This window comes from Cyprinus carpio, chromosome B13 (genome assembly GCF_018340385.1).
Source record: "Cyprinus carpio isolate SPL01 chromosome B13, ASM1834038v1, whole genome shotgun sequence".
Classification (NCBI taxonomy): domain Eukaryota; kingdom Metazoa; phylum Chordata; class Actinopteri; order Cypriniformes; family Cyprinidae; genus Cyprinus; species Cyprinus carpio.
The window spans coordinates 651,571-673,938 of NC_056609.1; the positions used below are offsets into that span (position 1 = coordinate 651,571).

Below are 22,368 nucleotides of genomic sequence, written 5' to 3' on the forward strand. Positions count from 1 at the left end.
AAGACTTTGTTACAGAACATTTAATATTTGACAAACTAATACATTAGAATACATATAAAATGTGACTGTTATTCAGTGCAAACATCTAAAGTAAACAAATCCTAGCTCCAGTTTCAGGCATGTGGTGTTGATCTGTCTTCATCTTCTTCTTCATGCATGAGAAATCATTCACTTGCACTGTAACTTCACTAACTAGGAGCAAAAGAATCAGCGTTTTACAGGTCGTCAGCAGTGACGGTTAGATTAAGGGGATTCCCAAAGACCAATCCCTCTTCTTCATCCTCCTGCGATGAACAAAAACATTGTAAATACAATGTGTTAATCCAAGTTTAAATCAATGTAAACATGGAGTCAGCTTCAGAAGGAAACACTTCATATGCAGCCTGAATCATGGCTAAATGGCAGCACAGTTACTCGCCTCATCTTTTTCTTTGTAGTCTTTCTCTGTGCTTCTGTATGAAACCACATGGATCAGGGTGTAGACTCTGTAATGGGAAACAACAGGGCTTTACATCTCAAATAATCAAGCTCCGCATATTTGTGCGTGTATGTATACACTGCCATTCAACAGTTTGGGATAAGTAAGATTTTTAATTTTTTTTTTTAAATAAGTCTCTTATGCTCACCAAGGCTGCATCTATTTGATCCAAATTACAGAGATAAGATAAAAATTGTGAAATATTATTGCAATTTTAAATAGCAGTTTTTATTGGGGGGTGGGTGTGGCTGTGATACTTATTTTTTTTTTTAGAGTTCTTTGATATATATTTTTTTAAAGAACAGTGTTTATTTAAAATAGAAATTTTGTGTTACAATACACACTACTATTCAAAAGTTTGGGGTCAGTTTTTGTTAATTTTTTTTTCTTTTTTTTAAGAAATTAGTACATATTATTTATTTAGCAAGGATGTGTTAAATGGATATAAAGTAGTAAACACTTATATTGTTCCATTTCTATTTTTAATTAATGCTGTTCTTTTAAAATTTTTATTAATCAAAGAATGGGAAAAGTAGGTTCCAAGGAACAGGTTCCGAGAAAATTATTAATAAACAGTTTCAACACTGATAATAAATCAGCATTTTAGAATGATTTCTGAAGGATCACATGACACTGAAGACTGGAGTAATCACAGAAATAAATTATATTTTAAAGTATATTAAGATATGAAACCAATATTAGAAATGGCAAAAATATTTCACAATATATTTTTTTTTCCTGTATTTTTGATCAAATAAATAAGCTTGATGAGCATAAGAGACTCCATTAAAAATCTAATATTTGAACGGCAGTGTATATAGTAGACTGATTGTTCAGGTGCCACTTTGGCAGTATGTGATGCGTGTTTTACCTGTGGTAAAGCATAGCCAAGAACTGAATGATGAGCAGAAGGGCGAATGACAGCAGAAACATCAAGCTCAGAGGCTCCACCCTCAAGGGGTCTGGTGCCAAAGTGCCGTTGGGATAGTACTTTGGAATATTGATGCTCAGAACATCAGTGCCAATGGCCTGAAGGAAGAACGTTGCTACAATCCATAGGACATTAATTATGAAGTACAAAAACACTCCCTGCAAAACAGAGAGAATAGTTCTCATTTAGTATATGAAGTTGCGAGGCCAGGAGCTATGAAGTATTCACTTGCCAAACTTACCTTGTTCCGTAGCGACTTTAGCTCCCGTGTCACTTCCTCAAGGTGAGCTTTGTCATCTTGTATGGGCAGTAGATAACGCTCTATCAGTTTATTCCAGAAATCATGTTCATCCTGGTAAAACAGGAAACATATATACAGTATAATCTGGCTGCATATAAAAGACTTGACATTTTGAATGCAGTCAACCAGCTAATTTTGCCAAATGCATTACTTATCCATTGAAAATCTACTGAAGCGTTTCCTAACACAATTAACCCAAACGAGTTTACATTATTTGTTGATCTTGGAACAGTATTCCTGTCAACCAGTTAAAGCCAACCTAACCTTGTAAGCCAAATTCCTAATCAATTCCTACTCATTACTGGTTTAGTTCCAGGCCCTAACTTTAACCCTTATCATGAAGCTAAATGATAACATCTGATAGTTAGCACATACAACATCCTTTGTTGGTCTTTGAACACTATTCCTGTCAACCAGTCAAAGCCAACCATATCTCCATAAGCCAGAAACAATTCCTGAATGTAACGTACAAACCGATCAAGCATTTTTTCAACTGATCGGTATTGGCTCTCCTAAGCCTGATCATTATCTTACGTCAGCTGTCATGAGTAGAGTAGAGTAGGAGGCAGTATGAACCTTTAAGTGGGTTTGCCAAACACTATTAAGAGGAAAAGAAGATGTTGAAATGTGCATGTATGATGTACGATAAAAATGAGGTCTGTTCCAGTGCGTCATACACATTTGAGCTTCCGTGTTCAGTGTATCTGATGTGCACTAATGTAACGATCACTCATTTGTTTATCATTTACTTTTATTTGCTGTCACATTATTTGAGACGTCGTTGTCATAACATGTTGCTATTGCATCTTAATTCAGACTTGACTGGCATTTTGACACCACAAGCTTCATGCTTTCTTACCATATCTCCTCTTTTTCCCATTTGTTTTAATCATTTTGCTTATTGTAAATATAAAATACAAGAAGCTTATATCAGTAGTCCCATATTCGTAATTTAAAAAAAAGTTTGGACACCCCTGAGGTAAGTGTTGATGCATTGATTGGAATGGAGATCCAGGAACATGTCATACTTGTGTAAATCTCATTAGAACGTGAACGATCCATAAATCATTACCTCAGATAGTTTCTCAACCTGTGGAGCCACAAGTGTTCTTTCGATTGCCCTCTTGACCCTCCTCTCCAGTCGCTGTGCTCCGTTCTCGATGCGGTTGGACTTCACGATGCGCCTGGCAGCTTCGTTCAGAGCATACTGCAGTTCCTCCAGCTGACTCACATTCAAGACGTCCTCAGGACCCACTTTATCCCTCAGCTCCTCGTTCAGGGTGTCTGTGAGAATCGACACCAGTTCCTCGCACAGATCCTCCTGGTTCTTGTTTCTCAGTGTGTATCGGATCTGCTCCTGAAGGTTTCTCTTCAGATTTGCATATGTCAGTTTCTTCAGGAACTCTTTCTTCACGGGCTCCACCCAGTCTGTCCAGTTGAATAAGAACAACTTAAACAATAATTCAGTGCACAGACCAAGCCTACACTCAGAATAGTGTACGTTTGAAAGGTTTATGCGGTTTGAATCAGAGATTCTCATTCCATTACTAATCTGAGACACCCATTTAGTTCATAGAACTTTGTACTGACAAGATGATCATGAATCACGTGTGCTAGATAAGAGAGAAACCTGTAGGAATGGATCGCAAAGATGTCATCTCTTACCACTCTCAGGCACAACTTCTTTCGGCTCCAGAGTATCGAAATCATTGTAATCATAATCATCATCGTCGTCATCATCTTCATCATAGTCTGTGTCTTCGTAAAATGGGTCTGCTTTTTTCTCACAGCTTTTGGAACTCCCACTGTAAGATTAATTTGAAGCAACAGTTGGGGAAATATAAGAACTTTTCAGCAGCATGGAAAATGTTATCCTAACACATGTTCATAGTCTTTACCTTTTATCAGAGCAACTGTCTTTTTCCTCATTGTCCTTGTTGAGATTCTCTTTGGAATAGTCCTTCTTACGAGACATCTCCTCTTTGTAGTCAAGGATGTGTTTGTTCGCATCTAAACTGTCCTGGACTTCATGGGTGCTCTCAGCCTTTGCCTCTTCTGGCTCAGTTTTGGCAGCAGGTGTGTTTGGATTGACGGCTTGCTGGATTTGTTGAAGGACTAGATTTTCTGTCTCTTGAGTGACTTGGATTTTCACATCCCAACAGCACATTCTGCAGTCGCGATTGCACACAACACCCACATGCTTTTTCTGCTCCTTCGCCTTGTTGGATTCTCGAGTGCCCCAAGAGACAATGTGCATATTGACAAGGGAATATATGGTGAGGAGGAGATATCCACTGGGGATGCAGATGAAGTACATCAGACCATAGATAATCAAAGTGCACTCTTGAGGGTGAAGAATAGCTGTCACCATGTAAAGGATCGCACCAGACACCAGGAAGAGTCCAGTAGGAGTTATAAATGTTCCCTGTTTAACCATGTCACCTAAAATAAGACATCCAATGAAATGGAATATCACCAAGCATGTTTTAAACACACACACAAACACACACGCAAAAGATAATTAGCAATGATTACCAATAATGGAAAAGAAGGATGCAGTCATCAGGAACGCATATATGACACTGAGAATGGCAGCAATTGTGATTTGGAAGTTGGGTTTGGCCACAAAACATATGAGCATGTAAACAGCTGGTGGTACAACAGCAATTATTATGGAAAGAGTGCCTTCAATTCCAAACACAAATTGGAAAGCTCCTAAAATGGAAATGAAAGAGAAAATCATCAGTTTCCATACATTTATATATTCACAGAGATGTATTTTTGACCAGGTCATTCCAGCCTAAGACGTTCAGGTTGGTAAACCAATTTTTGACTGGCATGTTAACCAGCTCAACCAGGTCTCTACCAGATTGGGCAATACACAAGCCCTAAACAGGTTGACCAAGTAGTCTACCAGGACAGCCTCTGCCCCATCAGAAGCTGGTTTAAATGACATTTCCAGCAGGACAGTCAAACCTCCATAATACATCCTTACCCATTCTTTGAATATTTACCTGCTACCATGAGGGTGACAGAGGCAGGTCCCAGGATGGAGGAAGCCACAGTGAAGGTCTGATATAAGATGTAGAGGATGGATATGGAGGTGTTCCTCTTGACTGTGTCTTTCCCGCTGTGGAGCAGATCGAGAGTGTTGGCCAGTGTTGAAGGACCCCATCGACGCCTCTGGTTGTAAAACTCTTTGAACTCTTGTGGAGAGTTGGTGAAAGCATCTGAAGCAGCATTATACTCCACCCGCCAGCCCTGCTGCAGGAGAAGAGTGCACAGCCAACGGTCCTCACCTAAATGTGAGCGGATGAGTAACATGATGAACTGGTGGAGCACAGAGGAACCCGACTCTCAACATTCATACATAATCAACTACACCGAAACATCAGATACAGTAAGTCTCGCTAACAATCTACTATACAGAACAGAGGCACGGAAAAAAAGTGTTAACAAAAGTTGATGTAACCTTGTCATATTTATTAAATTACATTGCTAGCTGCTTCTGAATTTGGATGTAAAATATTAGATCTGTGTCATATGTGTAGACATTATGGATCGGATTTACAGGGAAAATTTGCATAAGAGCGCAATTCCATAAAAGCAACAATGGGAGGGGGAAATTCTGCTTGTGATTTACTGACAATGTGCACATTAAAGAACACAGTCAGACCATTTCCATAATGACCAGCACAATCTACCAAGAGCACCGCAAATTACCGTCTGCATTAAGACATGCTTTTATGGGCATTAAATAGTGGTGCAAATGCAAGTAATTTGACGAGCATAAACATAAGTTAATTGCATTGCATGATTCTCCTACCATAAATTTTGCGTCTGAAAGGGAAACCCCTACAAATGCATATTCGATAAGGTCAGGCGCAAAAATAACTGCGTCCACGCCTTTTCAGAGCTAATTCTTCACTTCACGTCTTTAGTAAATCTTATGCAAGCTGTTAGTAAATCTGGCCCTAAATATTCTTTGTTAAATATTAACAGGTAGCATGGTATTGACATGTGGGATAAGCCTTTTTTTAGCCATTCCCCTGCAGTTGGGTGAAATAAGTCCCAAAAGAAGACACATTTTCACCCATTAGGCATTTACGAACACTGCAGTACTAGATGTGACAAGTGTCAATACATACCAGGAAAAGGCTATTCAGATATACTGTATGTCTCATAGGATGACAAGATTGTTAAGACAGTAAAGTCAAATGTGTAAGATAATGTAACTGCAAGTTATTTATTAAGCTTATACGAGACCTCTAGTGGATAGTTAGCATGCTAGTGAGATACCCAGTGCTATAGAAACAGGGTTTACCTTGGTCATACTGCACATACTCAGAGGCTCGTGTGGCTTTTGTGGTGTATCGCTTCAGGACGTTGTCGTCCATCAGTGCAGATCCTCTGAACAGACTGAAACAGCCTGGACTGCACAGAACTGACCCAAACACGTGCTCCGCCGTCTTCTGAAGCCAGTGACCCACTGCGTACTCGAACTTCTGATACCACACCATTGGGCCTGAAACATGGGCCGAAGAACATGAATGGAGTGTGGTGCACATACTGAATGTGAGCATTTTTATATTCTGGTCATGTCTTTCAGATAGCTGAGCACTGTTATCAGATTGTAAATGCTAGCTGTCATTTGTTGTTGAGATTAGCTTTCTGATCATCTTGAAGGCTCTAGTATGCAGTGCTAATATAAAACTGCAGTGATTGCCTGGAAGCCTTTATGTAAGTGGACTTTGTATGTTGATCAGCATTTGAATAGCAGGCCTATAAAAGGACACGTGATTATCTGCTATAGAATCCACACTGCAGCTTTTTCTTCCTTTCAAGTCATGTACAGGTTTTTGTGAGTTTTATCTAATACTGTTATAAAATTTGACATTCTACATTCCCTATAAGCAAAGTTTTTTTTTTTTTTTTTTTTAAATATGACCATTTCTGTTGTTGATTTTTCTCTCTGAATACAGATTATTTTTACCCATTCCAGTGGGGTGGATTCGTCCACAGGCTGCACCCACGGTGTCATACATTCTCAGACGATCGACGAGCAGAATCAGAGCGGCGGGGTGGAAGTCTGTGTCTCCATCCAAGGCCATGATATAGGTGTTGTCATCAGATATATGCCTCCTCTTGCTGTCATTGTCATAAGAAGGTAGCAAATAACTTTCACCATCTAATGATATGAGACTGGCACGACTCGGATTGTTTTGTCTCTGTAAAAACACAAAAACAGTTATCTTCAGCCATATGTGCTCACTAGGTCATCTGTTTCTAGGTTTGCCTCAGGTCAAAAGGTTCCTCCTTTGTGTCTCTCCGGTCTCTAGATATAGCTCAGTTCCCTCCTTCAATATAAGTGTGTGGGACATTTTTTGTCCATGTTTGATCACTTTAAAGAGGTATGATTTATGCAAAGGGGGATAGGGGTTTATTTGAATCAGTAAACCAACATATGAGCAATAGCAGTAGTGAAGCTTGACTTATCCAACATCACTAGTGACCGCATGCTCAATACGAAAAGAAAATCAAACAGAAAAAACTTACTGTTATTTTCTGAGGGTTTTTTACATTGTATCCTTTCCAGCCAAGCAGGTAATACAGGTACATGATCTGAAAATGCACACATGCTCAGTCAGATTAAGGTAAATGTTGAAAATGAACACTGTTGCAAAGACTGAATTATTTTTCATACTAAGGAATACGATTTTGATGTTCACCTGTGACCATCTCTTTTTGTTTCGAATCAGTTGTTTGTCTTTAATGTGGATGTAAAGCATGTTTCCCTCTGGCATGACAATCACAAGACGACCACCATATGGTGTTTCAATGATGGAAACTTCATCAGGCTCCTTATTTGTAAATACCTTGAAGGCAAAAATTGTGAAATTTAGTTTACAGTTGGTTGTGAAATATATATCATTGACATCAGTCTGTTCAGTCTGTTTGCTGATCACGGACAGGAAACCTTTGCCTTACCTGTACACCTCCATGACTACTTGTATAAGGTCGCAGACATAGGAGTTGACAAGCTTTGTCTCCGTGTCTTTTTCTAACATGAAGCCATCGTCAACATAAATATGGCATTCAAAGTCAAAGCAGTCCTTGTGTTCCTCCTTCGGATCCCCTCGGTATCTGTCCAATCTGAAACCAACAAACAAGCCAAACGAATGAAGAACTGCTGCTTGTTGTTTAAAACCCCTTAGGTGAAGAAAAGCCTTAACCATCATTTACAACTAGGTGTTTTCTTTGCGTAAGGGGTTTCTGTCGACTGGGCTTTGACCTGAAATATATTTGTAATACCCATCCATCACTTGTATACATACCTGAACATTGAAGTCATGATTTTCAGCATCTCATCGTATGTTTCATGCCACATTGTTGCACAAAGGTAAATGACACAGTTTTCCACTTCATCGTTACCACTACTACATGACAGAAAGAAGGAAAGGAAACAATCAGATTTTGACTAAATTCATGCACTTGTTCTGTATTTTGTGTATCATTTCATAGACATCATGGCTTTATATGTACCTCTCCTTGTTTGCCGTACGAACTGCTTTCATTTTCGTGTTCAGCAACATAGACAGGTCAATGAAGGCGGATTCATACAGGCGGCGTACAAAAAGTTGGGACGTGCGTTCGATCCTCTGCACCTTGATTTTCCACACATAATATGTGCATGAGACCAGGCCGAGCCACATGCAGACCCCCTCCAGTGCCAACATGGAGAAAGGCCACATAGCGTTCGGGTTGTTGAGTGACGTTTTGCAGATACTATAGGAAATTTCCAGCATCACGACTGGGGTGGTGTTGACGTCTTTGAGAGTTTCAAGTTCATGACAAAATGTCCAGAAAGGAGTTTTAATTGTAAAATTTTCGCTGGGGATATATAAGTAAGTAGCTTGTGATGAAGGGACCAAACTTTCAGCTTGTGTCAAGAACAGTATCATGCCCAGGATTAGCGTCGCTGGACCAGTTAACGACACGGGCAGAGCAAAAGCAAACGTCATTGAGTGGATCTTGCAGGCCACGACTCCAAACCAGTGGCAGGCAGCAGAGCAGAATGCCTGCAGGAAAAACACCCCAAGACCTATCTCTACCGTGCCTTTACTGGCTTTGGTGAAAGCATCCCAGTTAATCCGAGCATCGGCTTCAACAATCAGGCAGTTATACAGAAAGTACACTCCCAAGGTCAGTGCTATTCGAATGAGGCTGGTGAAGAGATAAATGGCATCTCGGAAAGTGTCCAGTTCGCTCAGCATTTCCTGAATGTTAGTGCTGGCCTGAAAAGGGTTCTCCCACCAGTTCAGAGAAACCAGCAGCGATGCAAAAATTGCAATGCCTACATAAATGTAGCTACCTACTACTTGTCCTGGCACATAAGAGGACTGTCTCACGTAGTAGTCGACCGCCAGTAGAACGTAGCCGCTGAGCACTAGGATGAGGGAGCATATGGGGTAGAGGATCATCCAGCTCTGTGTCTGCAATCGGAAGGCAATCTGAAACACGGCTGAAAGGATGCAGATGCCTCCGGGGATGCAGAGGTTTGTTAAAATGTCAAGCTTAGGCATCACAATGAGCACCAGGATCGCAGTCCCCACGGCCACCAGACTCTCAATCCCACACATCTGCAGAAGCGTTGACAACAATCATTACATGTGCACACTGAGATTTCCATAGCATTCAAGGTACAGATTTCATCTGTTCATGCATGTCTGAAATACAGGAGCTACACAAGGAGTTCCAACACAATCAAAGCCATTCAGGGTTTGTATAACAGCATGAGCAGACTGAGTGAGCATCCTACACTAAATGATCGTCTGGTATGTTTAACCTGCTGGAAAATCCAAATAAATTCAGCTTGGTTTTGCATAGGTTTCAAAGCTGGTCTTTCAAGCTCTTTGGTTGGTCCAACCAGGTCTAAGTGGTTGATTAACTGGACAGCCAGTTCCCAGGGCTACAGGTATCTAGGTAACTAGTAGATCGTTTGCCCATTAAAAGAGTTTGTCAGCTCACATTTTAGCTTATTTTTGTTAGTGGTGCTTTAAAGGAGGGCTATCCAACTCTGTTCCTGGAGAGCTACAGAGCATTGGTCTTAAACCCTGCTCCTGGGGACCCACTTTCCAGCTCCAGTTGAAGTAGGCTGGAAAGAATCTTTGCAGGACAGTCAAAGCCATTCAGGGTTATCAGATAATTATAGACAGGTTTTCAGCTCCAACACAATCAAAGCCATTCAGGGTTATCAGATAATTATAGACAGGTTTGTTGGAGCAGGTTGGAGTCTGCAGGAAGGTAGATCTCCTGAACCCCTGCTTTATAAGAATAATGTAACAAATTTCAGATGTTGTGTATACCTACCATTTTTGCATTAGTCATCAACATGCTCAGTAAACACTGCAGGTGTTATGATGGTCTTGCACATGAAGATGTGCCTTTGATTTTACTCGTTCCCACCTCACATTTCTTGAAGTCATTTCAAATTTTGATTTGGACTTATCAGAAAGTAGTGATATCTGAGTAAGTGAGCTGTTTACTTTGTAATTTATCCAACTATTTCTACCTGTCTGATTCATGGTCCAATGCATCTCATTCGACTTCCCCTTTTCATTCCTTATTACCCATTTACATGCTCACCACGTATTAGGAACTGTTGGACTTATGCATGTCTTTTTCTATATAATATTTGGGAAAGGAGTGTTTTCATGTGTTAATCTGCATCATGTCAACTCACGATTCCCAGTGTCCTTGGGTTAGGGGCCACATAGCTCTTGAAGACACACTTCCACAGAGACTTCAGGAACATCAGCAGGTTTGGCATCACTAGCACACACATCAACATCAGCGTATAGAACTGTTTGTCCACATTGTTTCTCAAAGACACTGGACTGGTCAGAGTGATCAAAACCAGCAGAGAGCCCTACAATACAAAAAATGCCTTTAATGCGTTGGATCATTACACAAAATCATCTGTGAATAACTGAATCTTCCATGTCATGTGAGCATGAAAAAGTCAGCAACCACAATAAGAAACAAGGTCACCCAATAAAGGGTCCAACTTTATATTCAGTGGCTTTAACTACTATGTACTTATATTTAAATTAAACATTTGGTACAATTATTGTGTAGCCTACCATACATATTTTTACATTGTACTTCTATTTTAAAGATACTTGCATGTAATTACATCTGTAATTAATTTATGTAAATAAATTTATAATTACAATGTTGACCCATCCCTTACACCTTAACCCACCCTTAAACCTACCCATACCTCCAAGCCTGTCCCTAACTTTACCCGTATCCCACCTCAATAGCAGCAGAAGTGTTTTGCAATACAATATGAACACAATAAGTTCATAGTAGTTAAGGTCACTTAATGTGACATAGTTATGCATGTAAAATGTACTTTACATGTTACCTGCATAATTAGGGGTTCAAGCATGCAGTGCTGAAACCATCTTGTAATTGTTAAGATTTGTATTATTATTATTATTATTATTGTTCTGCCGTAAAACTGATTGTGCAGACCAAACCATAAGGCCTAGAGACTTTAAACTTGGCCAGATCGTAGAGCTCAATTTGGGGAGAGGTTGACAAAGTCTCATCCCAGTCAGCAAAAGGGGGGCGCTACAGCGCAAAAAGAAAACTAAAATATCAGAGATTTTTGGCCCTAGCTCGTACACCGTTTGTCATAGACACAAAATGGAAAATGGCCTCAAATTGCTAAAAAAAAATGCTCATATATTTACTCAGACACTAGATATTCATATCATATGATAGAGCTCTTCATTCTGAACAGTTGTCAATCCAACTGTTCTTTAAATATTTTATATTATTTTAAATAAAAACTACTTTTGTGAACTAGTCCTAGGTTTTTAACTAAAAAGCAATTAAACCACTGCAGTATAATTCTCTGGACTCTCTAGATCAACAATTTTCAAAACGAGAAAGAAAAAAAAAGTTCATATTATAAAAAAGACACTTCCAGTAAGCATTTTATTACTTGTAAGTTATTTCAAGTATCTGTTTCTTCAACTATGTGTGTCTGTGTGTGAGAGTATGCTTAGTTTGTAATATAATATAAGTAATATAGTTCAACCTTTTCATTACTCTTTGTGTGTGGCATCATATTCTCCATCATGGATGTGTTCAGGTGTCAGCCAAACATTTCACGTTGGCTGAGACCCCTGACAGCATAGAAGCCATGAAGGCCTTTAAGTGCTTGAATAATCGCTGCTTGCAGCTATATTTATTATTATTTTCCTTCTAAAAAAATGCTTAGAAAAAAACGTTGTTGTTGCTGTTTGTTTAGCAGATGTGGCTTCCTCTTCATGGCCCAGGTAAATGTAAGATTTCCTTTTTATTGAATTTGGAGTCAGATTTTGTTATATTTTATGTATTTGAAGTGAATAATGGTTTACTTGGCATTTGCCCAAGTCCTTCTTAGTATTTGGTCAATTAAGATAAAAATAATTCAATGACTCAACAGCAATGTGTGTGCGCTCACAGACACTGGCACGAATGTATCCATAAGCATGAGATGTTCCTTAATGTACACGTCAGCATGGAGACACACAATCACTCTGAGTAAACAGTAATGGGCGGTGGTGCAATTATCCTCTATAAATATTTATGAGCATGTAATGGTTATCATTCACCTTGCTCATAACCCCGCTAACCAACACGAGCAGGCCCACGATAACGGCCACCAGGTTCTGCAGAATTCGAAAGAGTGTTCTCTTCTTCTCTTTTTCGGCTCCGATCGGGTTCAGCTGGAACGGGTCCCAGGTGTCCCTGTGCAGACAGTCATTGTGAAAGGTCAAAACTCAGACTGAAGAAAAGACCTGTGTGTTCTCCTCATGATTAAATGTAAAATTAATGTGCATTATATCAGTTCAGCGTGTTGTGAACTACATGTGTAAAACAGTTTATGTCCATAATAATTTTAATCTGTAGTTACCATTTTATAAGCAATAATGCTCTGTTGTATAAATTGTGTTTTATATTGTAAAAACAGACAGTCACACCACAGCTTTTCATACTTAACAACATAAATTTACGATATGACACTTTCAGGCCTTATTGCTTAATGCACTCATTTATCTTAAGTGAGAATGGCATTCACCAAACACCACTGACATGTAACCTTTCCTGGTTGTATACCAGTAGATATATATCTATATAAATATGTATAAATGTAACTACTCAGTTTGGAGAATTTAAGAGGTAATTAAACACATAAAGACAAGACAAAAGGAATGTTATAAATATTGTCATATTACGTCAGTATTAATTTACTAAGTAGCATATTACTATATATACTGTCTGTACACACACACACACACACACACACACACACACACACACACACACACACTGAAAAAACAGTAACCTAAAAATGGGCTTCATGTGTAACACCTACATTTCAAATAATGTTTCTTAACATTAGTGAATCAACCTAAATGTAAAACTTCATTCTATAAAAAATAAATTTAATAAAAATTTCAAACAGAAAATAAATAAACAATTTAAAATTACAAATTATTACATATAAAAAAAAAAAAAAAAAAAAATGTCCTAAAAATGTGCTAACATAAAACAAAAAATTACACACAACAAAAAAAAAAAAAAAAAAAAAAAGAATAAATAAACAATGTTACTTAGCATTAGTGAATTAACCTAAATATATTAGGTTACACCATCAAAACTAAATGTAAGGGTAAGATCAGGTGTAAATAGCTCTGTAATGTAACAATTACACGTTTTACAGTGCACACACACACAGGTAATTTATGTCTAACTACTTCTAATGTCCAAATGACAGTCTATAGTGAAACTTTAATCCAGCTGTCTTACTCAAGATTAAATGTTTTTTTTTTTTTTTTTAAATCTTAATCTAAATAATAAACATAAAATATTTTAAATCTTATGTTTGAATGTGGTACCGGATTGAGTTTAACTTTCAAATAAAAGCACTGCTTTGTGTTCATGATGAATTCAACATATTTTACCACTGAAAAGCTTTTAAACTGTGACTGTGAACAGATGATTGATTATATTAATGATGGCATGTCTTTCACCTGTGACGGCCTTCCCTCTTGCGTCCCCGCTGCTTCAGTTCCTCCATTTCCAAACGCTGACGCTTACTCCATGAAGCGGTGCTGGACTATGTCGTGCTTACCAGACAGAGCTGACTTAAATCTCACCTGAAGTTATGGGTGCAATATCAGTGCGCTCAGGGCCATAAAAGAGTTCAAAGATCTGTGAGATTCATCCCAGCTCAACATCCTTATTACATCTCTGATCGGAAAACATGTTTATATCTCTGACCAAAGTTCATTCCTACTTATAACATGACCATAATATTCCATATATCCTAATGTTAGAATATAAAGTATTGAACATTTTATGAATATTGAAGGGAAGGACCTTAAAAATCAGCAGTTTCTCATTTCAGCTGCTTTCAGGACCACTTTAATTTGTAAATCCCCCCAAAATGTTCACTCATTACATTAATGTTAAGAACAGGAATTACACACATTTTCTTTAAGAAATTACTTGATTAATCTATTCCTTGAGTGTCTGCTTAATTCTAATTGAAAACGCTGTTTATTTTACATATACAGTACACATACTGAGTCGGGTCCAAGGGTGGAGATGAGTGTTTTATAACTAATACATGCTTCTTAGGAGACAAATAAATGACGCACAACAGTTTATTACGCAGTAAATAACACTGAGAATAGATAAAGATGTCCTCTGATAAAACAGATACCTGTAGATTTAGATCTGTTATACAATAATCACGATATCTCAACAGTTTGCCTCTTTTATCAAATACTCTTTCTTTTGTGTGACACTAACATACCAACCACACCATCACCATCATTATTAGCATCCGTTTCAAGGAGCTGGGGATCATGAAAGGTGGGATTTTAATCATGAAACATGAGTTGACCCTGCCAGCATATTAGGGTGTAAGTTTGCAGTTCTCCGTCCTGAAAACCTTCTTTGATGGTTGTTTTATGGCTAAATGCTCATGGACTGACAGGGAGAAGACTTTGGAATAACTAGCAGCTGGACGCAGATCAATCACATATCAGCTATTGCTCCTTATTACTAAACAATCTTCCTCAGCTCCAGGTATTCAGAAGGCAGTCTGGAAAATGTCTACAGAACATACACTGGCTAGGAAGTGCAGAACAAATGACAAACCTGACAACACAATACCCAACAAGACATCTAAAAACACAATCACACGTCAGAAGACATTAAGACAACTGTGAGTCAGACTATAGTGGATATATATAACTTAAGGCGATGATACAGCACTTGTGGTCTTCTTATGGCCTGTACAAAATGGATGTAAGCCTGTAGTTGCCCTCTGTAGGCAAAGATGTGGGGATGTGTGGCAATGTGTAATCTGAATGTGACCCTAAAGTGGACCATGTGGTAAATAGTGTATATGGCCCAAATAGTGCCAACCAAATGTGGTCCACCTTTGGCAAAAATGTGCCACAATCGAGAAACGTTAATCAGGGTGTAAACCAAATGTGGTCCACATACATTGAACAAAATTATGAACACAACACTTTTGTTTTTGCCCCCATTTTTCATGAGCTGAACTCAAAGATCTAAGACTTTTTCTATGCACACAAAAGGCCTGTTTCTCTCAAATACTGTTCACAAATCTGTATAAATCTGTGTTAGTGAGCACTTCTCCTTTGCTGAGATAATCCATCCACCTCACAGATGTGGCATATCAAGATGCTGATTAGGCGTTTCAGAGAATTTGGCAGTACATCCTACCAGCCTCACAACCGCAGACCATGTGTAACCACACCAGCCCAGGACTTCCACATCCAGCATCTTCACCTCCAAGATCCTCTGAGACCAGCCACCCGGACAGCTGCTGCAAAAATCGGTTTATATAACCAAAGAATTTCTGTACAAACTGTCAGAAACCATCTCAAGGAAGCTCATCTGCATGCTCGTCGTCCTCATCGGGGTCTCGATCTGACTGCAGTTTGTTGTCGTAACCGACTTGAGTGGACAGATACTCTCATTAGATGGCATCTGGAACTTTGGAGAGGTGTTCTCTTCACGGATGAATCCTGGTTTTCACTGTACAGGGCAGATGGCAGACAGCGTGTATGGCGCCGTGTGGGTGAGCAGTTTGCTGATGTCAATGTTGTGGATCGAGTGGCCCATGGTGGTGGTGGGGTTATGGTATGGGCAGGTGTATGTTATGGACCACGTGCATTTTATTGATGGCATTTTGAATGCACAGAGATACAGTGACAAGTTTGGATGCTCTGGATCAGCGTATACGGCAGTGTGTTCCAGTTCCTACCAATATCCAGTATCTTCGCACAGCCATTGAAGAGGAGTGGACCAACATTCCACAGGCCAAAACCAACAACCTGATCAACTCTATGTGGAGGAGATGTGTTGCACTGCGTGAGGCAAATGGTAGTCACACCAGATACTTAATGACTGGTTTTCGGACCCCCCAATACAGTAAAACTGCACATTTTAGAGTGGCCTTTTATTGTGGTCAGCCTAAGGCACACCTGTGCAATAATCATGCTGTCTAATCAGCATCTTGATATGCCACATCTGTGAGGTGGATGGATTATCTCGGCAAAGGAGACAGATTTGTGAACAATATTTGAGAGAAATAGGCCTTTTGTTTATATATTAAAACATATCTGGTATATTAAAACATATCTGGGCCAGTTTTGGCAAAGATATGGCACAGTGAGCACTGGCTAATGTGGCTGTGAACCTAAAGTGTTCTGCATATGATGCCACAAATGTGAAATTGAAATGGAAGCTTGAAATTGTAAATATTTTACTTTTAGTAGAATGCAGCACAGTTAAATGATGCAGGGTGATCTGGATGTGAGTCTTAAGAAGGCTGCATACACAGCAATTTACTTTTTGAAACATTCCTTTTATATATATATATATATATATATATATATATATATATATATATATATATATATATATATATATATATATATATACACATATATATATATATATATATATATATATATATATATATATATATATATATATATATAATATATATGTGTGTGTGTGTGTGTACTGTGCAGTAGTATATAAAACAGAAGTGCACTATAATGATTGTACTCTTACCTTGTGCACTGTTTCCATTTTGGACTTTGTTTTCCTTTTGCACCATTTCCCTTGTTGTGCTGATTGTATTATTCTGTTCAGGTGTGGTTTGCTCTGAGTACTTAAGTTCCTGTATGTTCACTTTGAGTTTGTCTGGTCTTATGTCTACATGTCTTTAATGTTGCTGTGCTACACTGTGTTTGGATTTCCCCTTGTTGGATTAAAAACTTATGCTATATAACCTTTCATCTTCATTGTGTGCATTTTAACACAGCATAGCTATGACACTCACAGACTCACTGTGTAGGTAGAGTCTGAGTGAGAAGCATTTTAGTTCAAACTTGTGAAGAACAGTTTTTAAAGTATTGGAATGTGTCTTTGAATATTTATCTGTGACACTTTTATTGCTGCTTGTGCAAAACTTGGGACGGGTTGATTTGATCAAGTAGGACACATTTCTGGAACTTATAATAATAATAATTCCTTACATTTATATAGTGCTTTTCTGGGCACTCAAAGCACTTTACATAGAAGGGGGGATCTCCTCAACCCCCACCAGTGTGCAGCATCCACCTGGATGATGCGACGGCAGCCATATTGTGCCAGAACGCTCACCACATACACATACAGCTCATTGGTGGAGAGGAAACAGAGTGATGAAGCCAATCAGCAGATATGGGGATGGTTAGGAGGCCAATGGGTGAATTAGGCTAGGACACTGGGGTTACACCACTACCCTTTTTTGAAGGACTTCCTGGAATTTTTAATGACCACAGAGAGTCAGGACCTGGGTTTAACGTCTCATCCCCATCACTACACTGGGGCGTTAGGACCCACACAGACTACAGGGTGAGCACCCCTGCTGGACTCACTAACACCTCTTCCAGCAGCAACCTAGTTTTCTCAGGAGGTCTCCCATCCAGGTACTGACCCGGATTTGGGCCAGTTCTACTTCATTTTATTTATTTATTGTCATGGCTGACATGCGTCCTTCCTATGGCTTGCTTTGTGGCCCAAATTTGGCAAACCGGAGTGGACCACACAGATGTCATAATTCTACATAGTTTGTGGGCCAGAACAAGGAGTTAAATCTGGGCCAGAATTAAAATAAATGGGGCCCAGATTTGGGTCAGTTCTTTTTAAAAAAAAATTTTTAATTTTCATGGCTTACATCCAGCCTACCTATGGCTTGCTTGTGGCCCAAATTTGGCAAACAGGAGCAGACCGCCCAAGATGTTCAATCTGGGCCAGAGCTGGGCTCCACTGTCGGGCCAGTGTGAGCCAGGGCTTAAAACGGGCCGGGAAGGGCTAATAGCCTTGGGCCAGTAGTACGAGGCCAGAATAGCGCAGCGTTTCCACCGTCGGGCCAGAAGCTCCGCTGTGCCTCACTAAAACCCGCCCTTTACACGCCTCTCAGGAACAACGTCATGCAACCCCATAGTTTCACCAACAAAGAGAAGTTATCAGAAAACTAATGAGAAATAAGTCACTGGAACTAGCCCGATCACAAAATGAACATGATAACAGCGGCCTTTTGTTTGCATGCTTTGTTAAATATTTAAATTCAAAAGCATCGATGTTTAACTATAAGTGATACATTGAGCATAATGAATTAATTTATCAGGCTTGAAAATGTGTCACAGAAATAAATGTATTTCTAGTTTATTTATTTATTTTTAACGCTTATGAAAATAGCCTGCTTATTCAGTCGAGACTGTTTCCGTTTATTTGTAGTCACAGTAGCCTATATACGTCACATTTACAATTAATGATAATAACTCTATTTTTATAAAAGCTCCCGAACAAAAATCATTATTATATTTTGATGACATGCTACGTGGAGCTAAACTCTCGAGACGAGACTTATGACAGATAAAATATGTTACTAAATAAATACACAATTGTGATAGAGAATAAGAAGCTGTCGTCTCATTTCTCCAAGTGGTTGCATTTACCATGTTTACCATGGTAACGTTAATGTTTAGCGTGCATAGTCTTTTACATCGCTTATAAATATTTCTGCATTTTATGATGATTATAATCCACATCGGATCGCGTTATTTCAAACACTCGCTGCTGACTGAAAGTGAGTTTTGAGCACAGCTTAAGTTTTTAATGTTGATGTTATAGCTGTTATCTTTCTGAAATGAACGGCGCTGACACTCTCCAGACGCGAAGAAACTCCGCCTTTGTTCATAACCACTCCTCTAGCCCCAGCTGGCCCTCTTTGGCCCAAGGTTTTCGTCGGGCCAAAAACCCTGGCCGTTGGCCCCGAGGAAGCCCCGACGAGGCACGATCAAGCCCTGGAAGTGACTGGCCCTGGCACGCACTAGCACGCCCGCTTTAAGCCCGACAGTGGAAACGCGGCTAATGTGGCCCAGATTTGGGCCAGTTCTGCTTTATTTGGTTTATTTATGGCTGACACTGGGCCTTCTTTTGTCTTGCTTGTGGGCCAAATTTGGCAAACAGGAGTGGACCGCCCATGTGCCATCTTTCTTCAGAGTATTGTTACGTCCACAGGGACGTATATTTATTATTATTTTTAATACCATTATTGTTCTTGAATTTGTATCATTGTTGTTAAGAGGTGTGGGCGTGGTTGAATGACCGTTGTTTGTTTTTGCTCTGTCTCTCCCTTTCTGTCTCTCTCTGCTTCTTCTCAGGGCAAATCATCACCACCTGTAGCTTGTTTGTGAGAGCGTGCATGAGACCAAGAGGATATTGGGGCAGTTCAGACTTTGCTTGTGTAGCAGCAGGCATTCGCTCCGCCTATTAACGCTTGGCTGGATGGTGATTTTAGCTCTAGTTATGAGGACTATAAAGGTGGTTGGTGCATGTTACCTCTATTACATGTGACGTCATGTCATTGTTCTGGCGCGGTGTGCAAGAGCTGGAGAGTGGACAGGGGAATTAATCGGCGTACACTCGGCGGCGTTCGTTGTTGTGTGAGCTTCTGGTAAATCGGATGAGTTCCGTGGTTCTTTAATGACGTGCTGTTTCATATGCCTGTTTAAGGTCATGGTGGGTTGGTTTGCCATCATTGTCGTTTACTGGATGCTTGGATCAGAGGTCCAGTTTAACATAAGTTGCTGAGCGACCACTAACTTACTACGTGCTGCTGTTTGACTTTATTTTATGGATATACGACTGCCAGCATACAACATTGTGTGCTGTTGTGCTGCTCTATGTAGCCTTAATGACTAGCGTCACTACGACGTCTCCGACCTCAACGACACCTTTAACGTCAGCTGTTTTTCTTCTATTCCATGAGAACTGGTGGGGATGTTTTCATTGCCCGGGATTTGATATTGGTTATCTAGAATGTAATGAGCTGTATTTTAAAGTGGCTTTTGATGCTCATTATTCTTAGTCATCACTGTTCAATTTTGTTTTGATTTAAGTTTTCACCTTTTTTGGTTTACTCATTATGTGAATGGTTTTTGTTTCTTTTTTTTGGTCTTTGTGGCCCTGGCAGGATTTAAACAAACACTTGGTCCATATCTTCCTGATGCTGTTTAGGATATTCGGTTATCCAATTGTTCTCATAGGAGTACCCTGAATTTAAGTGGTGAATGTGTAGTATTAAATGATGTTGTGAGGTGATCATCTGAAAGGTATTTTTCTACATGTGATGAGAATGTTTATCATACTGCTTTGAATTGAACACTGTGCATTTGGGTCTAATAATTGTTTTAGTGTAGTTTGTGTTTTTTTTTTTTTTTTTTTTTGTTCTTATTTGTGGTGTGTGCATCTTATGTGTGTGTTCTTTATTGTAGGCCTGGACGGCAAGGAAACTAAGGGCGGCAGCCCTCATCTTGGTGGTGGTATTTTGGAGTGATTGCTGTGCCATATGGAGGTGTTTGACTGAGTGCGGTGTGAGTGCACGTGTGTTTGTGGTTTTCTTGTTTCTTTTTTTTAGGAGAATAAGGAGGCTCCTTAGTTGAGTGATTTGGCTGCCGTCCCCAATTTCTGTCGCCAGGAGTGTCCAATTTTGAATATCCTTTTTGGTGATAGTGGTTTTCTTTTCCTGTGACTGTTTGGACCATTTTAATCAATAAAAGTGACTTTTATTGTTTGTATACCTCACCCAAGTCTCATGCCTGACTCCAACTGATTTTGACTAGTTTGTCGAGGGCGATTCCCTGGTAATAAGCCCCCAGGGTGGCGTAGTTGGTTTATCTATTTGGTGTCCCTGTTTCTGAACTCAGTCGCCACACTTGGAGACACACTTCTCCCCTGCTCCAGACTGAACTTTGTGCTTGCTTTTCATGCAGAGACAATAGTTGTGTATTAGTAGTGGCTAATTGAGTTTCAGCATGAACTGTTAATGGATATTGTTCCAGGCTGAGATTGAGCAAAATATATTGTGGCTCTTTTGTCTTGAGTGATTTTAAATACTGGCCTGTGTGTTAAGAGGGATGCTGTGGGGGGAGAGTGCCTTTTTCTTTTGATACTGCATTTTGCCTCTGTTTTTGTATAGCAAGGGAGGTGAGAGAAATTGGCTGCATATTTCTTTTCTTTAAGGTTAGTGAGAGCTCCTTCTTAAATTAGTTATTGAACTATTTTGTTTGTTATTTTAGGCCTTTACATCCCATTATCCTCTGCCCCCAAAAATATAAAATAATTTTCATACATATAAACTTATTTGTGTATATATATATATATATATATATATATATATGTATGTATGTACAGATGGTAGACAACCAAAATGAGTAATGCCGCCTTGCGTACCGGCGCCGCAGGGCCGCGGCGTTAACTGCAAGTCAGTCGTGTGTTAAATTCATTCGCGAAACTACCGCCAGGTGGCGCAAAGGGACGGATTGCGAACTGAATGTAACTGTAAAATGAGATAAAAGGAGGAGGTAAAACAGCAATAACATTATGATATAACATTGTACCATCTTTAAAAAACCATTAAAAATGTACAGTGAGTTAATTTCAAAATGTAGGATAGTCTTAGGCTACAGTCTACTCATCAAAAATTAAAAGAAGACCTTTACACAAAGGATCTTATGCATGCTATTGTTATTAAACAGTCATTAAATATAAGGCCTATATATACGGATAAAAAGCTAAATGTTTTCATTTCGGTTCATTCTTGGTTTAAAAAAAAAAATCCTTCAGGTTCCATTTGCAGATAGAAATGAGAACGGTCCAGCATTTAGCAATTATTATTAATTCTGTTATTCTTGATTTTTCAAACTGCTAATACTTTGCATTTTTGAATTATGCCTTTACTGTGTGACCAAAAATTTTGTATTTTCTGTTTCAGCTGTTTTATTTTTTGTTTGTTTGTTTATAGCTAAGCCTATATTATAATATACTGCAATTTTATTTATCCATTAGAATTATATATTTGTAATTATTGTTCTGTTCTGATAAATTTGTTACATTTAAAGGATTTGTTGTAAAGTGAAGAGAACTAAAAATATCCTGTTGGCACATTATAACATTATTAGGCCAGCCGTTATTATTTCTGAATGTAATAAAATGCAA

The 22,368-nt window shown here is 39.1% G+C and overlaps 1 protein-coding gene across 1 annotated transcript; it reads right to left on the reverse strand.

Moving 5' to 3' along the window:
• Window positions 1-5: 5 nt before the first annotated feature.
• LOC109054297 (chitin synthase chs-2-like) lies at window positions 6-13,959 on the reverse strand. The gene is made up of 19 exons (XM_042736191.1): window positions 13,803-13,959; window positions 12,381-12,516; window positions 10,454-10,639; window positions 8,254-9,350; window positions 8,046-8,147; window positions 7,699-7,863; window positions 7,440-7,587; window positions 7,267-7,332; window positions 6,704-6,938; window positions 6,035-6,235; window positions 4,725-5,009; window positions 4,246-4,425; window positions 3,609-4,152; window positions 3,376-3,515; window positions 2,783-3,138; window positions 1,651-1,761; window positions 1,350-1,567; window positions 419-485; window positions 6-284 (listed from the first exon to the last, which is right to left on the reverse strand). Exons 1-19 carry the CDS (start codon window positions 13,847-13,849, stop codon window positions 216-218), a joined length of 4,353 nt encoding a protein of 1,450 aa, XP_042592125.1. The 5' UTR covers window positions 13,850-13,959; the 3' UTR covers window positions 6-215.
• Window positions 13,960-22,368: the final 8,409 nt, after the last annotated feature.

What these genes read in the sequence shown, in the direction of transcription:
- LOC109054297 (XM_042736191.1), bottom strand. Translation starts at nt 13,849, where the DNA reads ATGGAGGAACTGAAGCAGCGGGGACGCAAGAGGGAAGGCCGTCACAG. An exon ending in TGTCACCCTCATGGTAGCAG is followed by an intron (nt 4,426 to 4,724) that starts GTAAATATTCAA and finishes TTTCCATTTTAG; the next exon opens with GAGCTTTCCAATTTGTGTTT. An exon ending in ATCCTTCTTTTCCATTATTG is followed by an intron (nt 4,153 to 4,245) that starts GTAATCATTGCT and finishes GTCTTATTTTAG; the next exon opens with GTGACATGGTTAAACAGGGA.